The sequence below is a fragment of the Podarcis muralis genome, chromosome Z (assembly GCF_964188315.1).
Source record: "Podarcis muralis chromosome Z, rPodMur119.hap1.1, whole genome shotgun sequence".
Taxonomy (NCBI): domain Eukaryota; kingdom Metazoa; phylum Chordata; class Lepidosauria; order Squamata; family Lacertidae; genus Podarcis; species Podarcis muralis.
Genome location: NC_135673.1, coordinates 7,938,266 through 7,950,906, shown reverse-complemented (window position 1 = coordinate 7,950,906; position 12,641 = coordinate 7,938,266). Strand labels below are relative to the sequence as shown.

General features: G+C 45.2%; 1 protein-coding gene across 1 annotated transcript in view; it reads left to right on the top strand.

Moving 5' to 3' along the window:
* Window positions 1–12,641, top strand: part of PAPPA (pappalysin 1) — a 242,765-nt gene that overhangs the window by 21,471 nt on the left and 208,653 nt on the right. The window contains exon 2 of the mRNA XM_028715818.2: window positions 11,044–12,115. Coding sequence (XP_028571651.2) covers window positions 11,044–12,115 — 1,072 coding nt within the window. The remainder of the gene's footprint in view (window positions 1–11,043; window positions 12,116–12,641) is intronic.

Here is a 12,641-nt window from a genome sequence, read left to right as displayed (position 1 = left end):
GTATCCAGAGAAGCCTCTCAGCAGCCATTCTCCCTCACACACAGAGAGAGGACAGAGAGCAATTAAAAACAACAGTTACTGGAATAACAGTCACAACAGAATGAAATGCCTCTCTCATGTAACTCACAGTCAGATGAGAGCTACTACCAGAGGGGGGGGGGCGGATCCATGTTCACATAAGTAAACATTCCCATTTTAGGAAATTAAATAATTGTCCTTAACAATTCATAGAATTGTTGAGTTGGAAGGGACCCCAAGGGTCATCTAGCTGAACCCTCTGCACTGCAGGGATCACAATTAATCATCTTAAAAACCCACAATGAAGCTCTTACTGTCATAAAGTTCTTCATAATGCTTAATAGGAATCTCCTTTCTTGTCATTTGAATCTGTTGATTTGGGTCCTACCTTCTGGAGCAGGAGAAAACAAGGCTTGCTCCATCTTCCATGTCACAGCCCTTCAGTCGTTTGAAGATGGCTATCTTATTGCCTCTCGGTCTTCTATTCTCCAGGTTACTCAACGCTGTTTCCTTTCCACTGCAGTTCATCTAATGTCAACAAAGAATGTCAGTCACTTTGCTGCCTGCTGTGACAAATTTAGGTCACTTACGTGATTAAATATGTAAGTTATGTAAATTACATTGTCATTATGCTATTCCATCCTATAATTACAATGCAAAGGAAACACAATGCACATGGGAGGGGGGCTGCAATCAATTACGTATCATTTGCAAAGTGAAAGCAAAATTGAGTACCAATGGTATTCACTGGCTTGATTTCCATTCTGGAAATGGGAGGAATAACCAAAAAAGAAGAAGGGAATTTCCACTTTTTGTTTGGAATTATCCACCATCCCCATGTGCAACATAAAACACACAATATATGTAACAAAAACATAAATGCACAATAAGATATCAACAACTGCCTGGGCAGTACAATTTTTAACAGGTGTTAAAAAGAAGGCAGAGTGACTCCTGCCCAACTTCTGTTGAAGGTGAGAGCAGTTTGACCTTCAAACGGATGACCTCAGAAGGTCATGGACTCTCCTTCACTGGTTGGTTTTAAATAATGGTTGAATGGGCATTTTCCAGGGGTTCTTTAGTTGAGTTTGCCCTCAACCAGCCAGCATCTACCTGCCTACTCACTTGCATATAATCTATGGGTGGAGACTGGCTGTCAGCCTCCTGAGTCTCAGTATTGACTTTGCAGAACTTGTCAGAGGGAAAGATGGGGACAAAATATGAATTAGTTCTCACCGCATATCATTGGCTCCAGCTCTGCCAGTCATTTGCTCTGGTTCCTCCTACTGTTAGCCTCCCTTCCTTCCGCCCCACCAAGTCCCAGTGGGCATGAGCCTCCATTGTCTTTAACTCTTTCTTGATAAACTTAGTTTATCCTCAAGCAGGAAACAGTGGACTTACCCAGAAAAGCAAGCTTTGGACCACAGGGCAAGTGAGGAGTGTCAGTTTAACTTTGGGAGTCAGAAATGGTCTGAAAAGTGCCCCACCACCCTCAGTAAACCCACACCTGCCTAATTTTTCTTATAGCTAGCCTTACCTGCCAGCTTCCTCCTGCTTATACTCAGTGTTGCACTTTAGGAACTAAGGAAGAGGAAAGTGTAGACAAGGCTAGAATTGTCTTCACCTATCATTGTATTTTGTTCCTCCTACCATGGAGGAACTCAAGCACCACCTAGTATTGGCCTTCTGCCTAATGCTGTACCAGTTCCAAAGTGACCATGGAAAGTCCACTCACAACTGTTTTATATGGAGCTGCTGTTTTGTGTGTGGAAAAGGTGGGTCTTGAATGCACTTTCTATTGGAGGGGATTATTTAAGGCCATTGTCAATTGCAATAACTCTTTTGCTCATAGGCCATAAGCTTCCCTGTGTGACCCTTGAGGCCACTTTACTGGTGTTAGCAATTATGCAGGTTGAATCTTTGCTTTGTTTACATTGACATTTTGAATTATTTAAGGGTCTCGTGGAAGAATGTGATGGGGAAGAAGGAAGGGAGGGAAATTGAGAGGCTAAGTTATACCACACACACACACACACACACACACACACACACACACCACATACATATATACAGATGCACACACACAAACAAACCACAATGGGTTCAAAGTCATCCGAGGAAATCTCTACCGAACTTGGGAAAGTGTTTGGGTGGATCCTCCTCGACTTTATCCAATTGCATGGAACATGGGAATACTTAACCCAAATCTGTCTCTTTTAATTATTTTCCTCTGGACAGATAAAAGCTTTCTATAGGTTCCTGTAGAATATTTGCGCTTTCAAGCGTTCCGCCGTGACTTTGATACTAAGCGATTAAAGCATGTGAGGAGAAAGAACACAGCCCCAACCTTTAACTCCTTGTTCATGGGCCTCTGACTGCCGCTTTGATTGTTGACCTAAATTCCCCTTTCATAACTAAGTCCTGTCACCTTTGGTTGTATTTTTCCAGCAAAGTGGGCAGTGACAACTTTCCAAAGTTATGGGGATAGTCCATCCCCCACTCTAACTTTTTCTTCCCAAGAATGCCTCCCCACTAATCTCACGTCTCCACAATACTCTTTGTATTTCCATCACCGCCCCTCCTTTGCTTCACTCTTAAAGGGTGATCTCCTAGCACAGTAACAAAACCAATAACTTGATGAAAAGTTTTATCAAAGATGAGGGTTGCACCTGAAGGTGAAACAACAACAACAACAACAACAACAACAACAACAACAACAACAACAACTTTATTATTTATACCCTGTCCATCTGGCTGGGTTGCCCCAGCCATTCTGGGTGGCTTCCAACACATATAAAAACATAATAAAACATCAAACATTAAAAACTTACTTATAGAGTACTGCCTTCAGATGTCTTCTAAAAGTTGTGTAGTTCTTTATTTCTTTGACATCTGATGGGAGGGCAGTCCACAGGGAAGGCGCCACTGCCGAGAAGGCCCTCTGCCTGGTTCCTTGTAACCTCACTTCTCACAGTGAGGGAACCACCAGAACGCCCTCTGAGTTGGACCTCAGTGTCCAGACTGAACAATGGGGGTGGAGATGCCATTTAGGGCTTCAAAAGTTAGCATCAACAATTTGAACTGTGCTCAGAAAGATACTGAGAGCCAGTGTAGATCCTTTAGGACCACTGTTATATGATCCCGGCATCTGCTCCCAGTCACCAATCTAGCTGCCACATTCTGGATTAGTTATAGTTTCTGAATCACCTTCAAAGGTAGCCCCACATAAAGTGCATTGCAGTAGTCCAAGCAGGAGATAACTAGAGCATGTACCACACTGATGAGACAGTGCATGGGCAAGTATGGTCTCAGCTAGCATACCAGATGGAGATGGTAGGCAGCCGCTCTGGACACAGAATTAACTTGCACCTCTATGGACAACTGTGAGTTCAAAATACCTCCATGCTGCGCACCTGGTCTCTCAGGGGTGCAGTTACCCCATTCAGGACCAGGGAGACCCCCCATACTCACCTGCCCCCTGTCCCTCAGAAACTGTACTTCTGTCTTCTCAGGGTTCAACCTCAATCCGTTGACCACCCTCCATCCTCCAAGTGCCTCCAGACACTCACACAAGATCTTCACCGCCTTCTGGTTTTGATTTAAAAGAGAGGTAGAGCTGGGTATCATCCACATAATGGTGAACACCCAGTCCAAGCCCCCCGATGATCTCTCCCAGTGGCTTTATATAGATGTTGAAAGCAGGGGGGAGAGGACGGAACCCTGAGGCACCCCACAAGTGAGAGCCTAGGGGTCTGAACACTCATCCCCCCAACACCACTTTCTGGACACGGCCCAAGAGGAAGGTGTGGAACCGCTGCATAACAGTGCCCCCAGCTCCCAACCCCCCAGATGGTCCAGAAGGATACCATGGTTGATGGTATCAAAAGTCACTGAGAGATCCAGCAGAACCAGAAAACAACTTTCACCTCAGTCCATGCCCACCAGAGATCAACAACCAGTGCAACTAAGACAGGTTCAGTCCCATGATAGGTCCTGAATCCTGATTGGAAGGTATCCAAATAGTCCACATCCTCATGACATGCCTGGAGTTTTTTAGCAACCACCCATCCAATTACTTTGCTCAACCCCAGTAATAGATTATTTGAGACTGGGCAATAATTGGCCATAATGGCCGGGTCCAAAGATGGTTTTTTAAGAAGCAGTTTAATAACTGCTTCTTTAAGGGGGTCCAGGAAGACTCCCTTACAGAGAGAAGCATTCAGCACCCCACAGAGCCCATTGCCCAGCCCAACTTGGTTCACTTTTATGAGCCAGGGTGGGCAAGGATCAGGCAGACAGGTGCTCAGTTTCACTCATCCAAGCAGCCTATCCACATCCTCAGAGGTGACAGGTTGAAATTGATCCTACACAACTTGACTAGACAGAGCTGTGGCACTCTCCTGCCCTAGCCCTACCATGGTGGAGTTTACCTCTTTCCAAATTTGATTGATTTTATCTGCAAAAAACTTTGCAAGGAGATCTTTGAGTCCTTACCAGAACCTGATGGCGAAGGTGGTTCTGTTAGACTATGAACCACCTGAAAGAAGAAGTGTGCATGCACACGAAAGCTCATACCAAGAACTAACTTAGTTGGTCTTTAAGGTGCTACTGGAATGATTTTTTTTTGTTTTGAATATAAATAACTGATGTTTCAGGATATAATTTTTTGATTTAAAACAATCGTTAAACACCACAAGCAACAAATAAAACCACACAAAGTTTTTTCAGTTACAAGCATATACAAAGCAAAACATAGTGTAGAAGCAAGAAAAGTATTCATCAATGTGATATTGTAAGCACTCTGCTCTCATGCATGTGAAGGTTCTTATCACAGGAATCCTGTGCCTCATGCTTCATTCCTCTTACGGGGACCTCGGGGCCTCTCTACACAGGGGTTTGAGAGACTGGGGGTGGAGAGTTTGCTGTCCCTTATTTATGAAGGAGTAGAACAGAAACCAAGCCTCCTCAGACCTGTCCCTTTTTGAGACTCCCTTTATTACTCTCTTTCTCTCCAGAAAGTAATCTGAGAGAGTTGTGTCCCAAATATAATTAATCCAGGTCTCCATTTGAGGCTCTGATTTGGCTTTCCAGTGAAATAACAACAGCCAGTTGCACTGCTGCTAACAACAACAAAAACTAAGTCCCTGTGTTTAATTCTTGAGTTTGGGTCACTTTCCAGCCATAATAGAGCTAAGGATAGGTTAGACATCAATTCCTGGCCTGTGATGGAAGAGATACAATTTCAGTGTGAATCGCTTATATGATTAATAAATGGCCACCAGACAGTTTCAAAATCCTCAAGAGCAGCTTTACCTGTTTGTACCTTTAAATGATGTTCTAATTCCCACCCTACCCTCAATAAACGCTTTTTGCACCATGCCTCTCAAGTCAGATTATGTGCATCCTTCCAGTTGTGGGGGCTAACCAAAAATGCAATAACGAATTGTGTGTAAATAACATGTTTGATCAGAAAATATGGAAAGAGGACACAACCCGGGAGTGAGACCTCAGTCCCTGAAATAATACCAATTTCTCCTTGGCAAAGGTGTAGCGGAGGGGGCCATGGCCCAGGGTGCACATTTTTGAGGAGGGCAGTCAGGTGCCCCCATGACAGGCACGGAGCCCTGGCAGCTGAGGCGTGGCAGCAGACAGGTTGGTTTAGTGGTCAGGTGGATGGAGGCAGCGGGCAGAGAGCTTGTTGGAGATGGGCTCTGTTCACACCCTCTGCGCACACACCCCTGGCATTCGCCCCTACCCCAGCTGTCCAGTCCAATGGGGGGGTGCAACACTTGCCCCATCCTGGGTTCCAGCAACCCATGCTATGCTGCTGCTCCTTGGACCAGTTTCCAGAATTTCTGCTTCTTTAAGGTGGCTCCAATCCACCTCTTCAGCAGCCAAGACTGCTGCTGCTGCTCAGCCAGTACAGCAAGAAGCATGTCGGGGTGCAGCTGCTGTCACAGGGCCTAATGAGGGGCCTCTTGAGGCTCAGGAGCTTAAATAAGCACAGGGGAAGCAATTAAATGGAATGTGAAAAGTGGCTTCGTGGAGTGTGAAAGAGGAGCAGAGGGGCTGTAGCTCAGCAGCAGAGAATTTGCCTTGCATTCATAAAATCCCAAATTCAATTCCCTGGCATCTCAAGGCAAGGCTAGGAGAGCCTCTGCATGAAAACCTGGATGAAAATCCCCACCCACTGCAGTAAAGTGGGGCCACGCTGCGCTGCCAGCCTGGGCATGCACTGGGGAGCCTGGCTGGCCAACTGCTTTGAAGGGTGCGTTCACAGTGCCCAGCAAGCCCAGCACTGCTTTGTGAGATTTGCAAAAGCAGTGAGGGGCTGGCAGGCCACATGCCTGTTGCGTTCTTCTCAAGCCATCCTCCAGTGGCCACATCCAGTGCTAGATTACCAAATAGGCAGAGTAGATACCATCCTATGGGCCCCACATCTTTTAGGGGCCCTGTAACAACAGGTCAAAATAACGTTGATTTAATCTTGAAATAATATTACAAAAATGTATTAGAGATAATTTTTGAGGGTGTGTGTGCGAGATTTCAATTGCCTAGGAGCCGCCACAGGGTTTAATCTCACACTGGCCACGTTATCCCTGAATCCCTCATATCTCTCATTGAGATCCCTGAAGATGGTCCTGGCACTAAGAAATCATAGAACCGTAGAGCTGGAAGGGGCCCAATTATGGCTCTGATAGAACTTACAAAACTATGATTGTACTGCCTGGAAAGGACATGTGGAGCTGGGGGACCTGATCCTGTACTTAGCACTAAGCCTCAATAGATAGCAAGTAGCCACACTTGTCTGGTCCTCCATTGCGGTTTGGTTTTGAGCTTATTCTTCCTCAGAGCCTATGGACCACAGAGCATATAATGCACCACTGCTACAGAGCAGCCCCACTGCCCTGCTTTACAGAGGTCTACCCAGTATATGAAGGGCTCTCCAGTCAATATAAAGGACACTAAGAAGGGAGAGAGCAATGCAGGGTGTTCATCATTGAATTTGCTCATCATCACTTAGCACCTGGGCAACTGACTTGAGTGAGCAAGCCAGTCAGCTGATTGCAGTTTTTCATCTAGTCCAACCCCACTGCAATGCAGGAACCATGGGCTTTTGTGGTGGTTTTTTGTTTTGTTGGTTTGGCGATATGTTATGTTAACCTAAAAGTACATTGGGAAATGTCCCTGAGTGGTAAGAACGGAAGCAGTGGGTTCAGGTCTCCTTCCTGGTATGCCCCTTTTATACTTCTCAACCCACCCCAGGCTTGAACATGACTGGGGATGATGAGATCTCTTCTTTCTTACCACCCCTTTTATGTTGCATATTTTTTGTTATCTAGTGTGGAAAACAAATTATGAGATCAATACCAGCACCCCAAATGCACGCACAAACCCACACACCACCACTGGGTTGATCTTGGGCTAATTTTGGCCCTTTGAAACTGGAAATTAAAAACCACAAAATTCTTCTAGAACATAATCCAAAGGATCTACAAATTGTGAAGCTGGTGGAAAAGAAATTCAATTCAGTTCACATGCAAAGGCAAACCTACCTCATTCATACTTTCTGGAACAATACATGAGCCACAATGCGGCCAGCCTTTGAAATTTGCACTGCTCTGAATTTTGCAATGCAGTTTCCCAGCCCAGCAATGTGTACAAAAATGCATATGCTAGATTAAAGTGTGCTGTGCGTACACATTCATACAACAACATATCAACATAAAAACAACATAAAAATGTCTAATAAGTTTGGGGAAATTGCCTATTAAGATAAATTTGCACTAAAATGCTGATGAATTTCCATGAGGATTGTTTTTTTTAATGGCAAACTGATGTGGAAATGTAGAAAACAGAACTTAAGTCTGCAAGGAAAGATGGAGTCTGAGAGAAACTGAAATTGTCAGCAAGAAGGCAACTGGGGTATGTCGAACCCTGCAGTTTTTTTCATTTTTGTAGCTTCAGTAACCTTCCCATGCCTGATACACACTATGGGTTAGTACTTCAGTGTCAGTTCTACTCAGAGGAGACCCACAGAAAGTAATGTACATTACTGACTTAGGGCCATTTATTTAAAATAGTCTTCTCTGAGTCAAAATTAATTCAACTCTATCGAAATTAATGGGTTGTATACTGCCAAGTTCAACTCAGAGTATAACAATTTAAATGAGTGCACCTAAGTTAGCAATGACCATCAGTGTCAGTGATCTACTCTGAGTAGGACAAAATTGGATACAGCCCATCAGTTTCAGTGGGCTGTATCCAACTACTCAGAGTAGACCCATTAAAAATAATGGAACTAAGTTAGCCATGTCCATCATTTGCAGTGGGTGTACTCCGAGTCGGATGCAGTGGGTTGGATAACATTTTGGAATATATGCAGGTATGCATTTTTTAAAAAGTAATAAAATAGCAATCCAAAGAGTCTACTCCAGGGGTCAGCAAACTTTTTCAGCAGGGGGCCAGTCCACTATCCCTCAGACCTTGTGGGGGGCTGGACTATATTTTGAAGGGGGGTGAATGATACAAGAGCACCACCAGCCCCGGTGGCTGCTTACCTGTGTCTTGCGAGCAGCAGAGGCTGGCAGCGGCAGCAGAGGGATGATGAGCGGTGCGCTAAAGGGCTCTGGAGAGGGGCTGCTTAAAATGGCGGCCACTTGAGCGCTGCTGCTGCTGCTGGCACCAACAAAGCCCAGCCCCCTTCCTCCTCTAGTCAGGGCAGGGAGAAACCCAGAGGAGGGAGGGAGCAGGCGCTGCCACCACCGCTGCGGTGTGAGGGAGAGGGAAAGAATGTGCACTCTGGCAATCTACGCGGCAATTCCCAGACCATCCATGGGCCTGATCCAGAAGGCAATTGGGCCTCATCCGGCCTACGGACCTTAGTTTGCCTACCCATAATCTGCTACTTTGAATAGTACCAGTGTTGGATACAAGCCTCAGCTTTAATTCAGATACCAGGACAAAGCTGCTCATTTGTCTCCCCTCCCCTCCTTGCACCATACTGATGATCAGCAGTCACAGTGTTCAGCTCCAATCTGGTCTCGAGATGTGATTTAGCTTTGTTGTTTGTTAAAGTGTATGCACTTGACAGAGGAATACTACCTAGCTGGCCCCTCCCTTGCAAAGGCAAGAAGGGAAGGGACAAGAAAGAGCCCCTAGCAAAAATAACACTTCACAGAGCTGGTCTGGGAATGGGGGGGAGGGAGGAATTACTGTTCTGATAACCTTTGCTCAGCTGATGGTCTCCGAGTCCACAATTGTTGATAGAGAGGGATTGAGTGATTATGCTGAGAACACAAAGGGGCAGTGGGCTTCAGTTAAGGGAAGGATAGGGTGCAGAGGTGAGGGCTTAGTTGGGGGTGGGAGAGGGGTGGAAGAAGGAGAGCATGGGCCAGTTTAAGAAGAACCCTGCAGGGTTAATCCAAAGACCCATCTAATCCAGTATCCTGTTCTCACAGTGGCCAACTCAGACTCCTATGAGAAGACCTGAATGCAGTCACCTTTTCTTTGCTTTTGTTCCCCATTCAACTGTTATTCAGAAGGACATTCACTCTGATTCTGGAGGTTAGATACAGTCATAATGGCTTGTAGCTGCCAAGAGCCGTAGCCATTAATTTGTAAATGTGGCACTAGTCTACCTTACGCTGCCTTTTGAAGCAGAGAATCTGTCTGTCTGGTGGGGAGAATGAAGGGTAAGCTGTGCGCTGTCATTTTGTATCTATGCACATGGGTTTGCATAGGATATCCATAGGGTTGCCATATTTCAAAAAGTGAAAATCCAGACATTTAAGCAATTTCCACCCGGACACTCCATTTGACTGCCATATTCCGGCTATGTCCAGGAAATTCTGGACATATGACAACCCTAATATCCATGTCTTATGGCTTTCTAGCAGATGTGTGCATTGATATTTTGATTTGCTTGCCAGGCATTATCTGGAGCCAACAACTCCTTCCACTTCCCTCTCATTCATTTGTACACTAGGAACTTAGGAAACCCTCTTATACTGAGTCACACCATTGGTTCAACTAGCTTCGTATTGCCTGTACTGACTGGCAGAGGCTTTCCAGGATTTCAAGCAAGGAGCACCTCCCAGTCTTACCTGGGGATGCTAGGGATTGAAACTGGGACCTTTGACATGCTCTAACCCCTGAACCACAGTCCCTTCTCTCTTGTGTTTGGTTGCTCTGTAGCTAGTATTCATTGACATGCTGCTTCTGATACTAGAGGTAATATATGACTATTATAACTGGAAGGCCACTAAGAGTTTTATCCTCCGTGAGTTTGCCTAATATGGTTTTGAGATTTGGGTGGATTGGTGCAGAAATCCCATCTACCATGAGTTGGTGTGCCCTCTGTAAGACATTTACACCAATTCCTTCCAAAATAGTACTGCACCAGCTAGCAGGGTTTATTGTGAAAAGAAACCCCAGATTTTTTTTTTCTGTTGCTATCTGATTACTTCTGATGCAATGTGGTTTCATCTGTTAAAGGAACTTAGATAAGCATACTTCTATGGTACAGCCTTTTTTTTTTTAAGGTTTAGCAACCATGGACTGTTCCTTCTCAACACCCCCCCCCCCCCCGTGAACTCAGGGGATTTTAATTTTGTGTGGGTGCTAAGAATTAACAAATGCATGTGTTTTGTGAGGATTTGGTCCAAACTAGTGACGTCAAGCTTACAGTTCAAGTGAAGTTAATGAGATTTCTTACTGTAATTTCACCACTAAGCAATTGCAAAGGATTTCTGGCCCCTAGACAAAGAATTGGGTGTCCCATTTACGTCATATGCCTCTAGAAGTTCTTGACCTTTTGCTGCAATATTGAAATGATTTCTCCCATTTATGGTCACGTGTTCACAAAAGGGTTCAGTGCTCCTTGTCTTCATGCCAACTGGTTTATTGTGAAAATTGCTGTCTTTTGTAGATCGATGTAAATTTTGTAAATTTTGTGCTGTCATCACTCATATTTACTTCTGTTTATCTCTCTCCTCTCTCTCTCTCTTTGTGGGGGGCACTTAGGACTATATGACAAATGTTCTTACACCACCCGTGACCGAGGATGGGTCCTAGGGATTAACACCATCAGTGACCAGGGGAATAGAGAACCCCGCTTTTTCTTTTCCTTGAAGACGGACCGTGCCCGGAAGGTTACCACCATCACAGATCATCATAACTACCTCGCAAACCAGTGGGTTCACCTAGCTGTCACTTACGATGGACGCCTGATGAAACTCTATGTGAACGGTGCTCAAGTGGCCACCAGTGGGGAGCAGGTAGGGAACATCTTTAGCCCTTTGACCTTGAAATGCAAAGTTCTCATGCTTGGTGGGAATGCCCTGAATCAGAATTACCGAGGCTACGTAGAACATTTCAGCCTTTGGAGAACAGCCCGGTGTCAGAAGGAGATTCTGTCTGACATGGCCATGGTGTCTCATGAAGCAGATGCTCCTCTACCTCAGCTCGTTTTTCAGGAGACTTTACTGAATGTGAAAAGCATCTGGTCTCCGATGAAAGACAGCCCTAGTCTTCCTCAGATCGAATTCACTTCCCACCCTGGCTACCTGCTGGATACAAGCCTTGATCCTCCTCTATGTGGGCAAACTGTGTGCGACAACAAAGAGGTCATTGCCAGCTACAACAAGCTCCCAAACTTCCGTCACAAAAAGGTAGTCCGCTACCGAGTGGTGAATATCTATGATGACCACCATCGCAACCCAACTGTTAGCCGTGAACAGATAGAATTTCAACACCAGCAACTGAACGATGCCTTCAGCCCTTACAACATCACATGGGAACTGGAGGTGCTGGAAGTAAAGAACTCTTCCCTCCGGCATCGCCTGATCCTGGCCAACTGTGAAATTAGCAAGATTGGAGATGACAGTTGTGACCCTGAGTGCAACCATACCTTAACCGGTTACGATGGAGGGGACTGCCGGCACATGCGACACTCGTCATTCAACAAGAAGAAGCAGAATGGTGTGTGCGACATGGATTGTAACTTTGAGAGGTACAGCTTTGATGGTGGGGATTGCTGTAACCCAGAGATAACTGATGTCACCAAGACATGCTTTGATCCAGACTCTCCTCACAGGTAGGCACACTGCTGAGCATATAAGGTCCTTCTAATCATACCAGGCCTGCCTATGTTCCCCTCATTCATATTCCCCTCACCCCAACACCTCTTCCCATGCCCACAACAATTCATATTGATTTAATGATTCTCTTTTAAACTGACTCATAATGAATCCAGTTTTAGAATGCATGAGGAAATGCATTTTGTGTTCCTAGCTCTCATTATCAGTCCGTTTAGTTGGTTTGGTTTGGGTTGATGAGCAGCTCAGAGGGCCGTTTTGCACACACTTGAAAACTTCCTTAAAGTTTCTTGGGAATTGGTGTACAAACCTGACATCTTCATGTGCCCATGATGGGGCCATTAGAGTGGAGGAGATATATCTTGGCACAAATTAGCAGGGGCTTGGAGGTGGGGGCACAGATCTAAGGAAGTTTGGTTGAGGCAAGCCTGGGTTTATAATGAGTTTAAAAACTAAGGGTGAATTGTAGGTTTTGCTTGAGGACATGTATATAAATTTGTTTCCCTGTACAATCATATCTCGGGT